The 23,207-nt window shown below is 37.8% G+C and overlaps 1 protein-coding gene across 1 annotated transcript; it reads right to left on the bottom strand.

Annotated features, from left to right (window-relative positions):
- Window positions 1-3,026: 3,026 nt before the first annotated feature.
- Window positions 3,027-8,253, bottom strand: MS3_00003921 (uncharacterized protein). The gene has a single exon (XM_051211796.1). The coding sequence runs from the start codon at window positions 5,642-5,644 to the stop codon at window positions 4,799-4,801; it is 846 nt and encodes a 281-aa protein (XP_051071896.1). The 5' UTR covers window positions 5,645-8,253; the 3' UTR covers window positions 3,027-4,798.
- Window positions 8,254-23,207: the final 14,954 nt, after the last annotated feature.

Here is a 23,207-nt window from a genome sequence, read left to right as displayed (position 1 = left end):
TGGAGTTACTGACCAGCAAGCATTGATGGTGAGGGCGATGACTTCAATCCACCCGTGTTTGTGGGGGCAGAACATTTTGTATGTATCAGGCTCTTTGTGATTGAGAAAATGTCAATCAATCTGTGATATAGATTGTCTTCCTACGCTCACCACTCAGACTCATGTTTCCAATATTATGCTGGATTAGCTATTCTACTAAGACAACCTATAACATGCTAACTCGGACTTTTACACTAGGATTGCGTGGCTGACATCGGATGGACAAAAAAAAGAAAAGAAAAAAGACAATAAAAGATATAGCCACTAGTATTCTTAACACTTCACCCTCTATATACACACCCTTCTAATAAACCACTTCCCTTGCACCAACCTTGACTTCCCTTCTTTCATGTGAGCTTACTCCAACTTGTTAAACATCACAACTCATTGTTCTTTATTAGTACATTCTCTAATATGGAGCCTCTGACTCCACTTCACTCTAACAAGACATAATATGAATTTATTCTAATTTATTCTACCTCTGTCTGCTCTCCTACACAATGTTAAGCAGCGTTTGGCGTTCATATCCAAGTGCCTTGCTGCTCTTCTGTTTCTCTTTTTTTCTTTTTCAGAATCTTGCTCTGAGGGCACAGCTATGAAACTTGTGAAATCTGAAACAAACATGACGTACGCGTCTCCTCAAGGTCATGGTTTACATCAAGCGCTCTATCAGTCTACTTTGTAACAACTATGAACTTAATAAGTTGGGAAGCATGTTGTGCACCAAAAAATGTTGTAATTTATAGATCATGCCTGTAAAAATGGCGTGTACCTACTCATGCATAAATATATTATTATTATTATTATTATTTATAACCCTAGTTTAGGACTCCTCAACTGTAAATGCCCATGAATTATCATGGATTGGAATGAAAATCGTCGAGTCTTATCATGAATACGTTGTCTTTAGGTGAATGAGTTGGGACTCAAATATCCGCATTTCCAAATTCTATCATCTAGTAGCAAAGCGTGACAATCCTTCAATAACATACGTGAGTAATGGCTACACCCCTAATGTGATGAATTCAAATCGTGTACTATCATGAGACTCATTGTTCAAGGCTACCTACAAAGTCAAACAACTTGGTCAAAGAGGGTTTGGATAAGAAATCTATGCACAGCTGAAGCTATAGCAACTCGCTAGTTTATGTCTGACCTAAAATGAGCTATGTTTGGTTCTTTATTTTTCCAGCCTTAGCACCCTTTCTAATTTCACAAATCGTAAGTGCGTTTAATTATTTTGTGCCTTACTTCTTTTTTCTTCGTAAAGTAAGCAGTTGTCTCTCACATTTATTCAATAAAATATGATTTACGTTTGGTCCATAAGTGTTATAATTCTCTATATTTATAACCCAGCTGCTCCTATTGCTTAGTAATCTTGGATACCAATTCGCTCCCCAAATCAGAACACGGTTGAACAGGAAGGAGATTATATTCCGAATAACAAGGTTAGATGGAAGTAAGAAGCACAGTAGGAAAAACGTTAGTATATTTATAGGTTTTACATGAGTACATTCTAGAGTGTTTTTCAAGTATCGACCAGTGCTGATTGGCTAATTCTTATCCAATCAGCGTGCACCAAAGCAATTGTTCATTGAGCATGCTTTAATCCAATCTGTGTCCCTCTAACAATAAGACTGTCATGCAACTTGATAACTTATGATAACTTATGTTTGTAATTAACAATAAGCGCGCAGTCACATAAGGATGAAAAATTAGATCGTATAAATAGCAGAGATGGTCGGGAAGTAAACTGTGAATTTGTTATCTTTAAGAGCTTTTCTATAATTTTTGATAATTTTGGCTAATGACTCTACGTTGTAAATACATGGAATCTTTTGGTCTGAAGATGCCATAGGTATTCGGAGTTTGACAGTGTTATATCCTAATGAAGATTACATTACGAGTAACGTCTGAGACTTATTGATGGACTAATATTATTTATATATTCTTATGGTATAACTATTCAGTAACTAGATTATGTTTATCTATATTTCCCTTGTTATAAGCTTTATTTTGACCTGGATATTATTATTGTACGATTTACTGTTCTTAAGCTATGTTCAGTTTATTGACTACTGCCTCCCACGTTCACAGCCACTTTTTGGCTTTATTGTGTACAAATGTCATTTCCTATTTAATGGGGCGTTGCAGTCTGTTTGGTTGATATATAAACCCAATGTGGCTGAAATAAATGATTCGATTCGCATAGTGGAAGCTGGTATTGGTGTTCTGGACTCAAATGGACGGGCTAGGAGGACATAATACCAATAGGGACGCTAGGCTGCTCATACCGGTCGAACATCATTGGTTTTGGCACAGCTAAGACTGTATAAGTCATATTTTGGTCGGTGGATAAATCATGTGATAAAAAGCCGGACATAAAGTCACAAAGGACAACGCTTTAAGCAGTAACACCTTCCACTATGAATCGTACCCACCAAGTGAAATCAAAAGACAGAAGCGAGAAGGTTCGAAGATATATTTGATAGGCTATCAAAATATCGAGGATCGTCTGATCTAATCTGGCTAGCGATTGCAGGGATTGTTGAGCACGGCGTTCCCACTCGTGATCGGGTACGGATGCATGACCGAGTGCCTTCAGCTAGGTGAGTTCATTAAAACTAATGTGGTCAGCATCCAATGTCGAAAACTTACAGAGCTATTTATTTTGGGTATTTATTTACCACTACAGGTTATTTATGATTAAAATATCAGAAGTAATACTATTTCACACTTTTTATAGATTTTTATATTCGTTACTTTGTAGCGTGGCGTCGAGTTGAGATTAACTGTGAACACCGCTACCCAGAAACACGTGCCAGACAAATCAGAAGGCGAGGATCGAACGTAACCAGATTTATTTCGTTGGCGATCTCGTGGTATTGAACGAATACCGAGATCGTGCCAAGGAATGGTACAAGTGGAAGCAGAAGACAGGAGTACGTGCGAACAGTACCAAAAACCGCGGAACAATGGTGGAAGGTAATGGAAGCACAAAATGGCTATAATTAGCACAGTTAAACAAAAGCACATTAAAACAAACACTGGTACAGTTGGTTATAATAATAATTGTTTTTATTAAACCAGTCGTGTTCTCGTGATAAACGTGAGTCACTACAGGAGCCCCCCGCTAGAAAGGGTTTACACTTTCGATAAAAAGCGGTTTGAATCGTGGGACTGATCGGCTGACGAGCGATTGTAGGACGGAAAGATTGGCGAACAGGAAAGCGATAGTTGATCGTCGAGTTGCCAACGAAGGTCGTTTTCGGAGAACGGTACCAGGAGCGATGTGTTGTAGTTATTGCTTGAGTTGGTATGCTACACGAGAGTGGTTTGTATCCAGAATCTGAAGATTGCGCTCGTAGGGAATGCGGACCAGAAACGCTGCAGACGTAGGACGAAACCACGTTGAGCCAAAAGACCAGAAGCGACCATAACGACCAAGTTCGAGACCAAGCGTATGCCAAGCATTCGAAACCAATATATCGACTGAGTGCGTTGACAAGAGCATGGGTGGCCAATCCAGCTTTCGCCAAAGTTGACTGAAGTCGACGGAACCAAACGGAGATGGTCGAGGGCGAGGGCTCAGGAAACAAAAAGAAAATCAAAAAAGAGAAGAGTGTAGCATGCAAGTAGCATAGGAATATTCCTACACCGTATCGGTTGTCGACTGTGCGACTAGTCGAGGAAGCGTACGGGTAATTTTACTCGGCGACCGGAACGTGAGACGATAGTCTCGTTCGCGTCGCGTGAGCCTGCCATCTCATCCGAAGTCAAGGGCGGCGTGGTCTGCTGATCTGGACGTGAGACTGTCGTCTCATCCGTAGACGTTGCAGATGACGCGTGCTGTTGACTGGGACGTGAGAATGAGGTCTCAGATGTATCTAGCGTGGGACCTGAAGATGGTTTGAGGATCCCGCTAGTAGGTTTGATAGGTCTAGCATTGAGTCTCAGGTTATCAGATAGGGCACTGTCACCGACGTGTGCTGGTTTGAGACGATCAATGCTGACGATCTCGACGCGGCCGTGTCGATCAACCTTGAAGGTCTTTTCGTGACGAGCGATCACGCGAAAAGGGCCTTCGTAAGGTTGTTGCAAAGGTTTGCGTACCGAATCTACTCGTATGAAAACATGTGAACAGGTAGATAACTCTCGAGGGAGAGCGACCTGTCGATGTTGTATTCGAGTTGACACCGGAGGCAGCGTTCGCATAAATGCAGACAGTCGTTGGACGTAGTCTGATTTAGCGAAGTTAGGTCTGCTCCGTGGTGTGAAGAATTCCCCGGGCAGACGCAATGTCGTGCCGTATACAAGTTCAGCGGCGGAACATTGGATATCTGCCTTTAAACTCGTTCTGATACCTAAAAGAACGAGCGGTAAGGTTTCGTACCAGTCGTCGTTTTCGTGTGCCCGAAGAGCACTTTTAAGTTGACGGTGAAACCTTTCAACTAAACCATTTGAAGCTGGATGGTAGGCGGTAGTGCGTATGCGTTCCGTACCAAGCAGCCGAGTAAGTGAGGAGAATAGTGCGGACTCGAACTGTTGTCCTCGGTCAGTCGTGACAGTCGAGGGACAACCATATAGAGCTATCCATCGTTCTACGAAGCGGTGAGCAACTGTCTCCGCCGTGATAGACGTGATGGGTATAGCTTCGGGCCATCTGGTGAAGCGGTCGATGCACGTGAGTATGTGATCATACCCGTGCGATGGTGGCAGTGGTCCTACAATGTCTAAGTGAACGTGATCGAAGCGAGCATCAGGCGTAGCGAATGTACCGAGGGGGGGCGGCTACGTGCCTGTGCACTTTTGATCGTTGACATTGTAAGCATTGCTTCGCCCACATACGAACATCTTTATTCATGGACGGCCAGACGTATCGTGCAGCGATGAGGCGTAATGTAGCTGCGATACCTGGGTGAGATAATCCATGCAGGGCATCGAATACGAGACGGTGATAAGCAGAGGGTACGATGAGTCGGGGAAGACCGGTAGAAGTATCACATAGAATGGTGCCAGAAGTCGTGGCTAGAGGTACTTCCTGATACTGAAGGGACGTAGAGTGTGGTGCTTTTGTACAACTGGGATCGTTTGCTTGGGCAGCGGCCATAGCGGGAAGATCGAGCACCGGCAGGGTAACTGCATTCATTTGGATTCGTGATAGAGCATCGGCAACACAGTTCGACTTGCCTTGGATGTGACGAAGGTCTGTCGTGAACTGGGAGATATAGTCCAAATGTCTGCACTCTCGTGGTGAGTAGCGGTCAGACTTGGTATGCAAAGCATACGTTAAGGGCTTATGGTCGGTAAATAAAATGAATTGACGTCCTTCTACTGCGTGCCGAAAATGTTTGATGGCGCAGTAGGCTGCTAGCAGCTCGCGACCAAAAGCGCTATATCTCGTCTCTGTGGTAGTAAGGCGTCGTGAGAAAAACTCGAGAGGTTGCCAACTACCGGAGATGTTTTGTTGCATAACTGCTCCTATAGCAACATCGGATGCATCAACCGCTATACTAAGCGTGGCTGATGGATCGGGATGGGCGAGAATGGCTTGCGCAAGAGCCGTTTTGGTTTCAGTGAATGCAGTACGTGCAGAATCGTTCATTTCCAATCTGCGTGGGTTGCCGCGTAATAAGTCGGTTAGTGGTCGTAACCGTTCTGCCGCGTGTGGGATGAAACGATGGTAGAAGTTAACCAAACCGAGAAAAGCCTTCAGTTCCTTGAGTGAGGACGGCTCGTTGTACTCCTTTATTGCTTGCACTTTGTCCTCACAAGGTAAAATACCCTCTTGCTTGATAACATGACCCAGAAATATGATTTCTCGTTTACCTAACTCGCATTTGTCTGGGTTAACTACTATTCCATTATCCGAAAGGCGTTGGAATAATAGCGTAAGATGTTGATAATGTTCATCTACGTTTGATGATGCGATTAGCAGGTCGTCAATATAGACGTGAACAAAATCGAGGTCTCGTACAAGCTATCGATAAACCTTTGAAAAGTTTGAGCAGCATTCCGTAATCCAAATGGCATTCGTAGGAACTCAAACAAACCGAAAGGAGTCGTGATAGCAGTCTTTTCGATGTCTTCAAGAGCGACCGGGATCTGATGATATGCTCGTACCAGATCGATCTTAGAAAAGATAGTCGTGCCCTTGAGTGATGCCGTGATGTCGTGTATGTGGGGGATGGGGTAGCTATCAAAGCGCGTAACTACGTTTAGAGCTCGGTAGTCGCCGCATGGTCTCCAACTAACCCCATCTTTTTGCGCACCATGTGTAGAGGAGAGGCCCATGGACTGTGAGAAGGACGAATAATACCAGTAGCTAGTAAATTGTCAAACTCGCGCTTAGCAAAAGCTAATTTGTCCGGTGCCAGTCGGCGAGGTCGTGCCGTGACTGGCGGTCCGCGGGTGACTATGTGGTGTACCACACGATTGGTCACCGATGGAAGCTCCTCGAGTGGTTTAGTGAGTACGGGGAATTTCTCGAATAAGGCGTGGAATTTATCGTCACGCGAGTAAAAAGTGCCGAGGATTCGGTACGCGTTCATGTGGGCTTTACAGCCCATGAATTTGCTGTTCGACGAAGTATCGATTAGCTGCAGCCTACGTGAATCGACAAGCAATTCATAGTGCTGTGGAAAATCGATACCTAGTATGGCTGTGGGAACATCAGCAATGATGAACGTCCACAGATACCGTCGTCGGTTGCCCAGGTTGACCGCGAGTTGTCGTGTACCGTAGGTAGGAATGACTGAGCCATTCGCAGCGCGTAGTCGAAGCACTGTGGCTTGTGACTTGCTGCTACCTCGTGGTACGACAGAAACTTGGGCCCCAGTGTCTACTAGGAACCTAGCGTTCGTGCGGTAATCGTGAACATAGAATAGGCGACCAACCTGGGGTGAAGGGTCGGCGAGTACGGCCGCTTTTACTCGCCGGCGCTGGCGTTTCCCGCCTTGTATGAGCATGGTGCTCGACAACGGCGGGCGCCAGACCCGAAGGACCTATGGAACCAGCACCAACTGTCACTCGCTTCCGTAGCCGCCTTTCGGCGTGGCCTGGAAGATGCCCTTTTGGGCGAGTGGTGACGCGTTTGCGAGAACTTGAGCGAGCTCGGGGACGTAGGGTTGGGGTACGTTACAACGGTCTCGAAAACTAAGACGTGTGTGAATACACCCGTCCCTGTCGCCATGAGCTGAGAAATGACCGGCGTCCAAGTCTACTTTAGGACGTGCCGTTGAAGCAACTACATAGGTGTCTTTATTGCTAGTCCTCGCTAAAATTTTATCTGCTATGAGGGCTACCTGGTTAAGCGGTGAGTCCTCGAGCAGTGCCGTCACAGTAGGTTGGATATGAGCTGGTAGTGACTCGAGCCATAATTCCTTAACTATCTCCGAGTCAGATGCTGTTGGTCCTGCAAGAGGTTGCAGGCGCGTGAGGTGATGGCTTGGTTTAGCATCACCCAAGGGGTGACGTGCTAACAGGGTCCTCAATCGTTCCTCCCTCGATGGGAGGAAATGTCGGAGAATTGCCTCCTTAAGGCGGTCATAAACATTAGGCACGTTAGAATTGAGGACGACCTCACGAACAGCTACTAAATGGTCCCCGGGTAATGACTCGAGAGCGTAGGCGTATTTTTGCCTTTGGCTCGTGATGTGACGAGTCTCGAACTGAGACTCTAACGCAGCAAACCAGACCTCAGGGTCGTGGGGGATAAATGATACAGGTCGAAAATGAATGGCCTGTACGTCTGAGTCTATAACATTAATAGTATTCTTATCGCTATCCGTCATGTCGTGTATATTATATATTAAAAATTAATATGAAAATATACGACAGACGTGGATAGATAAATAATAGACTCACCAAATTGGCTTCTTTGGAAGATTTGACCCGAGGTTGAGGCGTGTTCCAAACTTTGGGATCACCAATTGTAGTCTGATTGGGATTACCAATTGTAGCGTGGCGTCGAGTTGAGATTAACTGTGAACACCGCTACCCAGAAAACACGTGCCAAATAGATCAGAAGGCGTAAGAAGCTCGTTCCAAATGACTCCATAAAATCCCCGAGAAGCCAAATACCAGAAGGCAATTAATGGACCAAGTCGAGTTATATTTGCTGGCGATCTCGTGGCATCGAAAGGATACCGAGATCGTGCCAGGATACAACCTTGGTTACAGAAGGTAACCGAATCCTCGCGAAGTTACAATCGAAGTGTAAGTATAAGAATGGAAGCACAAAATGGCTATAATTAGCACAGTTAAACAAAAGCACATTAAAAAAAACACTGGTACAGTTGGTTATAATAATAATTGTTTTTATTAAACCAGTCGTGTTCTCGTGATAAACGTGAGTCACTACAACTTCATAATGTTTGATTATATATAGTATTTTTACTCATTGACTTAACACTCCTTTACTTAAGTGTTGATTACCGTATGTAAAATAACCTGCAAAACACAAACTCCATCCACAAAACTATAAAATCCGAATTCATAAAAGTTTCATGAAATGGTTTTGGTTTTTGGGTGTTATTTAGACGTCATGGCTTGGCAATACATTTCTTTTCATTGTATTTCAACTAAAGCCATTGAGTAGCGTGATATTACGATATGTAATAAATGATTGAGATGCCAATTTCAAGAAGAAAACAAATATTAAATTCAGTGATTGGTTGTATTTCCAGTTAATTTATTGATCTTGTAAGTGATATACTTTATTTACTTACGCCTGTTACCCCTCGTGATGGAGCATAGGCCGTCCACCAACACTCTCCATCCAACCATGTCCTGGACAATCATTTCCCGTTCTTTCCACTCACTATTCAGCCTTTTCATATCTGATTCTATTTCCCGACAAAATGGGTTCTTCGGTCTTCCACTTTCCCATTTCCATTCAGCATTCCATGTCAACACTTGCCTCATGACACCGTTTGATGATTTCCTCAATGTATGTCCTATCCACGTCCAACGTCTTTTTCTGGTTTCCTCCTCAGTTGCAAGTTGGTTTGTCCTCTCACACAGTAGGCTGTTGCTGATGTTACCCAGCCAACGGATATTGAGTATCTTGCATAGACAACTATTTATAAATACTTGAACCTTCTCGATGATGGTTGTAGTAGTTCTCCACGTTTCATCTCCGTACAGTAGAACTGCTTTGACGTTGGTATTGAAGATTGTGACTTTGATATTTGTTGACAATTGTTTTGAGTTGTATATGTTCTTCAATTGTAGGAATGCGGCCCTTACGTTTTGTAAATGATATGCACGAACTAAATTATTGATGGATTAATATCAACTACTGCTCACTCAGTGGACTTTAGTTTATATATTGACTGGACATTTGAAATTATATATACTTTATGATCGTTTTTGATGTTATATTAACTAGTGATTGCTAGAGAAATAACTCATTATCTGCAGTCTTGTTTTCTTGTTTACGTCGGCATAACAGTCTTGTTCCGTTACAATAAGCACCAGATATCAGTTATTCCGCAGTCAAAGCTAATAATCATATCAACAGGAATAATTAGTATTAATTTTAAAACATAACAGCCATATTTCAGATAATAGTGTATTATCTGGTTAAAAAATATCTATTCTTCATAATTTTTTCAGACTAAAATTAATCGATCTATTAGGTAGATCACTTAAATATAACCTCATGTAGTTAACTAAAATTAGTTTATGGATGCTAATCAATCACTTTATATTGACAAATTTCTCTAACAGTCAATGAGTTAACCCTATTTACTTTTCGTTCAAATATTAATCTTCAGATTCATGAAATAACTAATTGGTATTTTTAAGCTTTTAAATTTATATTTATGGTAGTAATAAAAATCAATAGTATTCAGTGTTATTAATTACCCATTTTAACCGGTTAGCTTTCATCAGTTATGTCGAGTTGATGACTAATTCAGGCTATCGAATTTTACTTGTTACAGTATCAAGCACCTATATTTATTTGATTTAGACTGCTACAGATGATACCATTCTCAGAATAATGTAAGAACCCTTGTGCAATACAAAACCAATAAGTACGTGCCAATTGTCAGGGCTTTTAAAGAATATATTTAAATACACAAAATTACAAATTGAAGATTTAGTTTATTATAGTATATAAACTTGCAGAACCTTTCAAATGAATGAATATCAGTTCTACATCATTACATTTATAGTTAGCGTTTTTTAAGCGAGTAGATTCTCAACTTAGGGATCAACAGGCTGGATTCCGTAAGGATCTGTCGTGCACAGACCAAATTGAGACACTACGGATCATCGTCGAACAATCAGTTGAGTGGAACTCGTCATTATACATCAACTTCATTGATTATGAAAAGGCGTTTGGCGGTGTAGATAGGAGAACATTATGAAAACTTCGACACTATGGAGTTCCTGAGGAGACTGTCAACATTATCCGGAACTCGTACGACGGACTACAGTGCAAAGTCGTGTATGGAGGATAGATGACAGATGTATTCCAATTAAGGACCGGAGTCAGACAAGGCTGTCTACTCTTTCCCTTTCACTTTCTTCTGGTGGTTGACTGGACTTGGTATTTCGAATTATTTGAATTGTAGTATGAACTAAGAATCACAGAAATAACTCAATTGAATCAAGAAGTACTAGATGAGCACAGACGAATGTATTGTATTTAGAATTAAAAATCAAGAATTCAACAAGTACAAAAGAATCACTAGTTAATTCAAACACCCCACCGGATTATGAAGAACTCGACATCTGAGAGAAAACACGGTATACAATGGACAGCTCAGAACACACGAACAAATGCATATAAAGACAGCCAGTATAGCAGCAGTCTGTGCATCAGTAGGCCTCGACATACATACGGGGAGAACCAAGGTCCTCAAATACGACACGGAGAGCACAAGTCCATTCACACATGATGGTGAAACTCTGAAAGATGTAGAATCCTTCAAATACCTGGAAAGCATCATCGATGAACAAGGAGGTTCAGATGCAGACGTAAAGGCGAGGATTGGAAAAGCAAGGGCCACATTCCTACAATTGAAGAACATATACAACTCAAAACAATTGTCAACAAATATCAAAGTCACAATCTTCAATACCAACGTCAAAGCAGTTCTACTGTACGGAGATGAAACGTGGAGAACTACTACAACCATCATCGAGAAGGTTCAAGTATTTATAAATAGTTGTCTATGCAAGATACTCAATATCCGTTGGCTGGGTAACATCAGCAACAGCCTACTGTGTGAGAGGACAAACCAACTTGCAACTGAGGAGGAAACCAGAAAAAGACGTTGGACGTGGATAGGACATACATTGAGGAAATCATCAAACGGTGTCATGAGGCAAGTGTTGACATGGAATGCTGAATGGAAATGGGAAAGTGGAAGACCGAAGAACCCATTTTGTCGGGAAATAGAATCAGATATGAAAAGGCTGAATAGTGAGTGGAAAGAACGGGAAATGATTGTCCAGGACATGGTTGGATGGAGAGTGTTGGTGGACGGCCTATGCTCCATCACGAGGGGTAACATGCATAAAGAAGTAAGTATATTTATAGTAAATAAACTATATTGTTATTATTATCATTATTATTACTGATATGTAGCAGGAAGTTGTATTTAAAAGTTATCCAATTACAAATGCTTATACTTCAATTGTTATTTGTCAATTTGTAAAGATTCCTATTCAGATCCTTTTTATTATGAAGAATCTTGATGCTGAATTAACGAGCAAATAAATATTGATCAGTTTACATTTCCACTTTGTTCGAATGATACTTATGATCATATCAACAGCTAATTATGTTGTGGTCTTTTAAAAAAATAGTTTTCCCGACTGCTTGAATAGAATGAATAAATCATTTAGACCATTCATGTGTATGAGTAATCTGTAAATTGTTTGAATCTGCATTTATATTTCTTGTGGTCATTTCAACAATTCAACTTTGGTATTTTTGATGATCACTTTGAGTATGAGTAAATAAGGAATGTACGGTAGCTTAAATAAACATTGATCCATAGGTTTTGCTTTGACAAATTAGAATAATATGAACGTTAAATAACCGTATTATTTATTTGAAATTGAGATTATGAACAAAGTAAGTTGACTTATATGATATAAATTATAAAGGTTTTAATAAAATTTCATTTATCCTATAGTTAGTGTCACATAAAAGTATTCATATGCAGGGAAATTTTAACGAGGATTGTAAAATGCACGAGTAACTTTTAAAATGAACATCCAATCTACCTGATCATATTCAAGCTACCCAGATGATTTAATTCTACTCTATGACTTCATATATGTACACTACTGATGCACTTGATAGTTAGCGAACAAAACAGATATTTGATAAGCAATTTATCACAACCTGGATAGAAAAATCTAAAATATCTTAAGTGTATTCTTCAACTCCTGTTAAAAAGTCAGCTTTTTTTAACGGCTTATTTGATAAGAAATGAGTCTTTTCAGACATTATGATATAGGTCTATAGCAGACAGAATACATCACTGATAGACGTTTAGGTTATACTTAATCTAGTACCAGCATTCGCTAACCCTCAAACAATGAATGAAGGGTTGAACAAGATCATGAATCGATTGAAGTTAGGCACTGACACCATTGGATGCCGCATCAGTGGTCTAGAGATTAGGCGTTTACGCGTGAGTTCGAAGGTCCTGGGTTCGAATCCGATGCTTGGGATTGCGAATGCGCACTTTTAAGTATTCTCATACTAGGAAGAGACGGTCATTAGATGATTCTAGGTATTTAGTGGTGGTCTAGCTTAGACTGACTCGTGAATCCAACTGTTAAAATGATCCTTTATTAGTCAAATATTTCAGTTTCACTTTACATCATAACTATATAATACTCCCAAATCAACCAGCATCAAGGTAGCGAATTTCAATTTTTGCTGCAAAATTTAAAAAGTGCCAGAAAGCAATCATTTTATGAATAAATTTGTATAGAATTCCTTTATTTAGTGCTTGAAGAGACTAGAAATGAAAAAAAGTCCTTTGCAATTATACAATGTAAATGATTTAGGACAAAAATAAACTTATATCAATGGCTTATTCCTTGCAGTATAAAACATACTCAGAATTTAACTTGATAATGATTCTTACCTTATTTCTTTTTTGGAAATAAACTGAGAACTAGATCATGTGGTTACTAACACTGAATAGCTGGTCTCCTTGCTTCGTAGAGACTGCTTAAAAATATCGGTAATTTCACCAACGGGATTTCCACATTGGCATCGTATAAAATCACCTGTTCAATGATTCCGTACATAAAAATTTCAAGACACTTGACAAATCGAATATAAACGTATTTATATCCATATAAGAAACACCCGAAAATATACTGACCCTCTTCTGAATCTATGCATGTATATAGTAAAAAGCATTCTGGCCTAAGATTATAAAACTGATCACTAACCTTGAAAAATTCATAAACTACACAAAACTACCATTAACAATCAATTTCTATAACACTTTTTATCTACAGATACTTGATCTTGACTGTGTATTAATTGATTATCCAGAGAGTTTTAAAAGTTCAGGGCCCATTGTCAATGTAATTCAAGTTCAATAGTATACTGTCGCCTTGTTTTTGTTTTAGTGGTAAAACATGTAAATTAATACAAACCTTTACTAATTCAAATGTTTTTTTGAGCAACAATCATAAGAATCTCAATCAATATGACACGCTTCTTCCGTATCACAGTATTTTTCTATTACTTCTATGTGAAGATCAATTTTCCAGAATTAAACAACTTACTATTGTTATGGCTGTCAGAAGTGAACAATCATTGGTCGCTCTACAACCTTCATTTTCAACCTTGTATAGTTATTCGTTATCTGATAAGTTACTCATAATCATATTATTTTCGCTGACCATTTTGTATGTAAACAATAGTTTAAATACTCTAACATATTTATGTATTCAGTCAATTGGTCAGCGGTCCCATCTGTCAGGGTTTATTAAGTCCAGATTTAAAACTGGACTCGATTAACTTGTTTAATAATGTTATCTTTTCGAAATTATTTGGATTGTCATAGAACTTATCAGAAGACAGACAAATCTAGTTAGAATAAATAGAATTGGTAATCAATATTTCTCAGTACCATAGCAAAGCATAAACTAATACACGATGGAGTGAAAGATTATCAAGAAGTTATTAGAATAGAATAACTGTTTATTTTGATTTGAGGCAAGATTACATAATAAAAAATATCAGTTCGCCAATATCAGTTAGATGATCACTCAATCAGTATTTTTTCGAGTATTTTTTCAATCAATTTGTCAGTCAGTTGGATATTTCACGATTATAGATCCTGAAAATTCGAGGGTGGTTTACAGTAGAAGTTGTTAATACTCGAAAAGCTATTGAAACTCAAAACTTAATAAATAAAATAATATTTGTGAAAGATGTCAACAATACGAACTTACAAAATGGAATCATGCGTAACTGATGGCTAGGCTTTAGAATCATTTGTGGTGTGCACTACTTATGCGGGCTGATATAAGTACTATGTAGCAGGAATTGAAAGTAGAATGCTTACCAGCAAAATGTGAAGTAAATAGAAGAGAAAGTAAAACAAAGGGCAATCGGACTAAAAACAGGATGAGAGGAATGATGAAGTATGTAAAGGATAACTCAAGGAAGGTATGTAAATAATAAAATATTTAATATTTGATTTTCATATTTTACTACGACATCGTTAGATTTTGCTTAAAACCACAAATTAATTGTCTCTGTCAAATCTTCGTTCACAACAACTGACTTAGTTTTCTCCTTAATGAGTTATTAATTACTGTTAGTGTAATTGCTCATTCGAATGTCTTTCACAAGAATCAATCTTTAATTGACTAGTAAATCTTCGATTGGTTGTCTAAGCTAATATTCTGTTATATATTTTTGTGTAATGCTAAAATCTGAATTGTTTTTTATTGCATAAAATAATGGATTCTAACTGAGTGTCATAACTAGCAAGAGAAGAAACCATGAATCAATCGAAGCTAGACCACCATGGAAAACCTGGAAGCACTGGACGGCCATTTCGATATCAGGTCACTGAAGAAAATGGTGTACGGTGGCGCAACTTCGTGGATTGGTTGAAGTTAGACATTAACACCGTTGGATGCCGGCTCAGTGGTCTAGTGGTTAAGTGCTCGCGCGCGAAACCGGCAGGTCCTGGGTTCGAATCCCGAGGGGTGCGGGGTCGCGGATGCTCACTGCTGAGGAGTCCCGCACTAGGACGAAATGGCCGTCCAGCGCTCCCAGGTTTTCCATGGTGTTCTAGCTTCAATTGACTCATGATTTCAACCTGTGAAATTTCTGAAAATATCCACAAAACCCATTCTGATAAAAAAAGCATGACATTCCTTATTGACTTTTAAGAAAAACTAAATAACTAATCAATTATTTATTTCAATACATTTATTAGTGTGGAAGAATGAACAGTTTTCCAAGAATTAAAGTAAAATCTCTGTTAATATGATACTATGATACATAAATAACAAGCTTTTCAGTTATTTTATCTAACACTATCAGTGAATGATATCTGTCTCACTTCTTACAAGTTTAAACTGTAGCAGTTACAGCTTTCCCAACTGAAATCAATTATAAGTTGAAAACTATCTTCAGCGTTTAAAGCCTTAACAAACGCTCTATGCCAATATAGATTTTATTAAGAAAAGTAAGTAGCTTTAGTTTTCTTTAAATATGCAGATTCTAAGCGATTAATTTGATTGGAAGGTTAGATGTGCTTTTCAGATGTTTAAGACGTTCGACTCTATAAAGAATAGCGCAAATTATTATACATAAATAAACCCTAATACTATCCTATAATACAAGTAAAGAAGTCATGAATGTTTTTTAAGCTTGTTCCAATGATAATACTTTTTAAATAACTCCTGAATACACCTAAAGTCATTGCTGTGGTTCAGTTTTATTTGAACTAATGGCTGATTGGAGATACGATGAACAATTGTGAGATCTAATTTTGACATCCTGATCCACTGAAGAGCAGTAAGCATAGTTTCGAGACATTGATTCCATATTGTTGGAGACGGGGTGACCGCTGTGGGACTGCTTCAGAACAATTTGGCGTAATGTTTTTGGAACAACGAATTTGTCACTGAACATAAAACATGAATCTGTTATCACAAGTGAGTCATGCTGGCAAAGGTATTATAGCAGTTATCCTTAAAAAGGACAACTTGCTCATTTGGGGCGAAGATAACCCCTAACTCCTTTTAAGACCTCGTTGTGTTCCTTGGCTTATTTGATAGCTTTGAGGGTAACTGGTACACCGTCCAGTACGTCTTCCAACACTCGGTGATCTGTTTCAGTTTTAATTGCTGCCACCAGAGTATCTTCTTCAAATTTCGTTTGCAAATCAGTCGGTCTTGGCAATGTGTCAGCTTGTCCAAATCAATAACAGGATAGCTTGAAGTTGTTACCAAAGAGAGTGGCTTCCCATAGTTACAATCCGTTAGCTATGTATATCGGAATCCCTTTCTTTGGTCCAAATATGACCAGCAATCACTTATGGTCAGTTAAGAGCGTGAAATGACGCCCGAGTATTATCTTGTAAAATTTTTCTACAGCGAAGACAATTGACAATGCTTTCTTTTCCATTGGACTATAGTTACATTCTATTATTGTTAACAACCTGGTTGCATGTGATATTGCTTTCTCAGATCCATATTACAGGATGTGGAAGGTAATTGTTTCAAAGCCGTAGTTCGAAGCGTCTGATGCTGATATGACGGGATGAAAAGTCAAGATTAGACTGATTTACTCATTATGATTTTTATTCTACATTACTTCCGTTTTAATTCAATGTGGTGATTGCTTAATGTCGTATTTGTTTTGTTTTCCTGTATGATATTTTGTTCTGTATAACATATGATATTCTTGTATTCAATTGACCTGAACTATGCTCAGCATAACATGTAGCATATGATTTGTTATAATTGTAAGTATTTTTTTTCATACATGTGATTTCATGCTAAATAATCATCAAAATGGGTGTAAAAATCAATATATAAATGATTGTATTTTCGACTAGTCATCGTAGTGTTTCGGGGTTAATAAATCTTACTTTCGCGTCGTGGTGATAGCGGTACTTCCTCGGTTTTACAAGTATAAGTGATAAGTGATTCCGTTATAACAATTAACGATGATCAGCTGTAGCAGTTAGACTTCAATCAGAATTTTTATCAGATGCTACTACAATAGGTAAAGATGGGTTGTAATGCGTAATTAACATATCGGAGGCTGGTAGTTTTTTGATTTCCTCAAAAGCAGCTTAACAATTTGTTGACCAAATACGTTTTATATTTCTGACCAGAAGATGATTTAATAGGGTACGTAAGCGATGAAGGTTAGGAAGAAAGGCTCCATAATGGCTGACTAGTCTCAAAAACGATCGCAATGCGGGGATATCCATCAATCCAGCCATAGCTTTTACTGCCTCGGTATTCTCCTGGTCCGGTTATCTGCTATCTTTATATTTTATGAACTCGAGATAATGCATAGTTGCATTCAAAAGTTACATTTTTCTGAACTGAGCCGGAGTCCGTATCCAGCTATTCGAGAAAGCATCAGGTCAAGTCCCTCCTCGAAGTTCATTCTATCTACTCCCATGATTATAATGTTGTCCGAATAAGCCCCAGCACCTCGAACATCCTGTAGCACGGTATCTGTTACTTGGTGAAATATGGATGGGGCGTCTTGAATCTATCCAACACTAAACAAACATCTGTCTTGACTGTAATACTTACGAGCTTCCAGTTGACTGTATATCAATTAATATAGCAAAACTGTCCTCAAGATATTTATTTTCATTTAAGCATTTTATAAATGCACTTCTTCATTTGTATTAAGCTCATACCGCTTCTGGTCTTACATGCAAACATATAATTAATAAAATACGTTCGAGTATGACTCAACAAATCAGTCATTTTTTATTGGTATTAAAATGATTATTCTAGTAATTTTAGTGAATGGAATCCCTATTTAATTTGACACTGACTAATCATCTATGGGGCCTGACTAAGGATGTCCGTAACATCTTCGTTGTTTGATAACTGCCTTGCATTCAGTACTTTCAACAAGTTCCCCCTCTATTTAACCGGTAAGTATCATATATTAGTGTCATTGACAAAAACTTCATTTCAAGCCCTAACTTTCATTACATTTTTATTTTTAATCTGAAATGACAAGGATTGGCAAAGCAAGGGCCACATTCCTACAATTGAAGAACATATACAACTCAAAACAATTGTCAACAAATATCAAAGTCACAATCTTCAATACCAACGTCAAAGCAGTTCTACTGTACGGAGATGAAACGTGGAGAACTACTACAACCATCATCGAGAAGGTTTAAGTATTTATAAATAGTTGTCTATGCAAGATACTCAATATCCGTTGGCTGGGTAACATCAGCAACAGCCTACTGTGTGAGAGGACAAACCAACTTGCAACTGAGGAGGAAACCAGAAAAAGACGTTGGACGTGGATAGGACATACATTGAGGAAATCATCAAACGGTGTCATGAGGCAAGTGTTGACATGGAATGCTGAATGGAAATGGGAAAGTGGAAGACCGAAGAACCCATTTTGTCGGGAAATAGAATCAGATATGAAAAGGCTGAATAGTGAGTGGAAAGAACGGGAAATGATTGTCCAGGACATGGTTGGATGGAGAGTGTTGGTGGACGGCCTATGCTCCATCACGAGGGGTAACAGGCATAAGTAAGTAGGTATTTCAAGTTTCATTGTACTAGTATGTTCATAGCAAACAGTCGTGGATAACGTGAAATGAAAATTACACTCTAATAAACAACACTTATCCCTTCAATCAAATAACAATAGACTTGAATTCCTGGATAAATACACTTTATGAGCATTGAAAACGTTGTGAATAACTTCACCCATATAACATTATTCATCAACGCGTTGTAAATTTATGTATTGTAAAAAGTTTGATTGGGATATTGTATCGGACCTATTTTATATGATAAATGAATTTTCATCTACCTTTTTTCATTTATTTTGTGAACCGAGTTATGTACATACAAATTTCAGAGAAAAAAGAGATTCAATGCAGTAACTAATTCAATTGAAATTTGATCGTTCATAATAGTCATCATTAAGCAAAAAAATATTGGTCATAAATAGAAATGATTTCCTTTTCTTTTCAACAGATTACTCGGTTATATCAACATACAACTAGGGTTTGATAAAATCTGGTCAATTTTCTCCATCATTGATTGCCTGTTTTTCTCTTCTGTTATTCAAATACATCATCGACAAACACAAACACACATTCGACAGTTTTGAATATGTTACTCCAACTTACCCCACCAGATATGCTCTTACTCAGTCAGTCTGTTATACACAACGTGGAACTTGGAACGTGTGTACATAAGTTCAAACTGTTACATCTCATTAATTCGGAGAGATGAAATAATCAACGTATATCCCAGAATAGTTAAGGTTGTAAAAGTATTAATGGTAATACAAAATATCAGACATCTAAGATATGATTCGAGAAAATATGGATGAGTAGAATAAAATAATTGGTAAGATAATTGAGAAACTTACAATCTAATGAAAAACAAAGAGTGAATGCGCTTACTCCACTGTAAACAACTGTATGTCACTCAATGCCTCTAACCACTGGTTACAATAGTCACGCGGACCTCAATCAGATAGTCTGCACTTTTAACATGGTTCGGTTCAGTTGCCAATGTCTTCATGGACTGGTGTCACATCTTGGTTTAGCTGGCCCTGGCTTTCTTCTAATGCACTCCTACATCAGACAACATAACCCATCAAGATAATCGGTGATTTGTTATTTAAAATACGCGTCCCAGCCACATCAGTAGATGAAGATTTACAATCCCATCAATCGATTCGCCAACTTTACCTGGCTATGACTAGTTACATATGGAAGATAATTCGATGAATCTCTCTAAAATGATGTTATCATTGTTAAATATACATCAATGAAGAAGAGTTATTCGTACAATAGTTTAGGATTTAAATAATTTATTGTATATGAAAGCCGAAAAAACAAAATTAGTGTGCTCATAGTGTCCAGATTTATCATTATTGATCCAATTGACATTAATAGCCACCTAATTCACTATGCAGTCAATCGGAATGATTAGTTAGCTTGAATAGTCAGTACAGAATTGAACAAGAGACTGATGGCAAAAGCAGTAAGATTAATGCAAGACTTTTATGAAGTGATATTATAAAATAATAGTTAATATGTCAGTAAAGCATCTAAAAAAGACAATATAATGTCGATCTACATTTACCTTCTACAAAGGGAAATTCATCAAAATGTTTTTTGACTTAACTTAAAAAAAAGACACGCTAAATCTGTAAAATTTACTCATCTGATTATGAAGTCACGTGCTGGTTGTTGTTGTCTTTTCTATACCTCAACCCTGACCCATTGTCGTCGTGGCAGTATTCATCACATGATCGATAGGTCATAATAAATTTTCACATTTTCAAACCTTCAAGCTGAACACTAGAAGGTCGAGTGTTATGTTAGATGTTTGTTTTATTACTTAAGTTTATGATTTACCCTACTGGACGAGCTAAATACAGGACCAAAACGTATCATAGTTTATAAATTCCAATACATAACTAGCTATTATACATTTAAAACAAAGCTGAGTAACAAATTTATATTCCGCTAACTGTAAAAAAAGTATAAACAATCATTGGTTGTATGCTCGTAATGTCCTTCATTAGATTGTTGGAGTGAAGGTATTGGGGAGGTATATAAAGAACTTTATTTTATGGCTATACTAGTCACCTATTTCTGTTTTGGCCAGCTGTATTAAATCAAGATAAACTGAGTCAGTCATATGGCCTGTCCTCATTCTTACTAATTTAAACTCTAATCGTTTGTCATTATATTCACTAATCAGGGAAGTTATAATCAATAACATATAAATGAATGACGGGTTTCAGTGGTTCTTAGAAGGACCTTGATTAACTAATCAAATACTGCCCAGTCAGAATAAGCCTTATGTAAATCGAATTAACATAATAAAAAAAACGGTAAAATTGGAAAGAATCTAGTTTTGAAACGCTAGGATCCTAACTGTATTATCGTAAACGTGGCACTCTCAAACTTAACGATCCTAACACTAAACATCCTGAACCTAACACTTCTAACCACAATACTCCTCGAAGTATCAGCTGATACTGTTATACCTAAAAACACTTATCACGGAACTCCATGGTTCCTCTCCATGTCATGTCTTGACTACAGCTTCAGAAGATGGATCCTTTCAACATTCTGTTGGTGATCTATGAACATATGACCAATCAAACTAAGCAAAATGAGAAATCTCGCCAAAAACATTATATCCAGGAGTGTTATCCCTAACTTCATGTCAAAAACCGCTCAAATATTAATCAATCACTAACTTCATTCTGATTGATCAATTTCAACAATTTTAAAGCCATCAATGTAGTATAATCCAACCATTTTATCAAATAATTTTAAGCATACATCAGCTAAACCCTTTCAACAATAATAAGTCCACACAAATATCTGAACAAGTACATTTTTATCAACATCAGTTAGCAGATTGATTAACGAAAGTAAAACAATATGTCTTCTGAATCAATTTTAAATTAATACGTTCATATAAATGAATCCTAACGTAACTAAAAAACTTCAATTTTAAGAAATTTTCTTCCTCTTTGTAGAAATAAGCAAATATCAAAATGGTGTTCAATCAACCTTTACATACTTTCCGTATTTTCTAGTGTTTGCCGATCAATGTAAGTTATTGATTTAGTCTTCTACGATGATGCACAATGGATATAAGCAAACCTTTTCTTTGTTTGATATTGTATTTTCTTAAAATTACAATCACATTTATCTGTCATTATAGAGTTGACGAAAATTGGTTATTTGTACAATTAAGTAGCTATAGCATGGATATTTGTAATATATTATTATTATTATTACTATTAATTAACTGAGCAATAACTATTCGCGAGGTCTAAATCACTGATCTACCTCTTTCAAATGATTGCAATCAATGAATTGAATAAATATTAGAAGAATGAAGTTATTTTATTTACATTATAACTGGTTTCAATGAATAAAAGAATCACTTTACATTGAAAAAAACGAACGGAGAGATAACATTTTTAATAACAGATTTTGAGACTAGTGAATTCCTAATGGACTAGAGAAGATGATTCATTCATTGTTTAGTATATATTTGAGGAAAGTTCTAATCATTGGTTTACATCAGCTGAAGAGCTATTAACGAACAGTAGCTAGGTGTTTCGTCCTAGTTTGAAGACTCAGTATTCGTGATCGTAATAAACCCAACCGGGGGTAAAATCTATAACCTTCAAGTTTTGTATTAAGGTGTCATTGGATTACTTACATCTCTCGAGCGACCGTTATTTGACTTCAATTATCTACGATAATGATGTATATATCCTAAATGACTTAGTATATCTCCTGTCGAATCAACACGTTTAAAATAACGGTATATCAAAAGCAGATTACGAATTGTATCTAAAAAAACGTAATTTCAGACAGTTATATTGAAAATGAAATTAGAAATAAAACATTCAGCCAATGTACAAAGCATTGAAGGTCGGTGATATTGGAGACTCAGAAACAATAAGATAATTCAGTGTTTATAAATCATGTAAGAAATACATGAAGCAGATAAACGCATACATACTATCATGAACACATGTATAAAACATGATCAAAGTTACATGTTAATAATTGACAAGCGCAAACATATGGGTGACATAATAAGTAGGAAGATAAGAAAAATTTATCTATCCAAAGGTTGGTACTAATTACATAGGCGTGTAACAGTATTAATTGCTGCACCTTACTACTAGGAATGATAGTTGAACTTGACAGTCGATTTATGAGCTGACTTGAACTTAAATTTGAGGTCATGGTTTATTGATGCAGCACCTTGTCATAGATGAAAGATGAAGTGTGTTTATAGCCAAACATGTGTGATCGATCCCCTGAACTGATGTAATGCTCGGCCAAATGATAATTACTGCTAGGTACTGAATAAATCTACAACAAATTTTCCAATGAATGAATATCAAAATATAGAATCGCTAATAAATA

Source organism: Schistosoma haematobium, chromosome ZW, assembly GCF_000699445.3.
Source record: "Schistosoma haematobium chromosome ZW, whole genome shotgun sequence".
Taxonomy (NCBI): domain Eukaryota; kingdom Metazoa; phylum Platyhelminthes; class Trematoda; order Strigeidida; family Schistosomatidae; genus Schistosoma; species Schistosoma haematobium.
The sequence above is the reverse complement of the archived record's forward strand: the minus strand, read 5'-3'. Positions and strand labels throughout refer to the sequence as shown.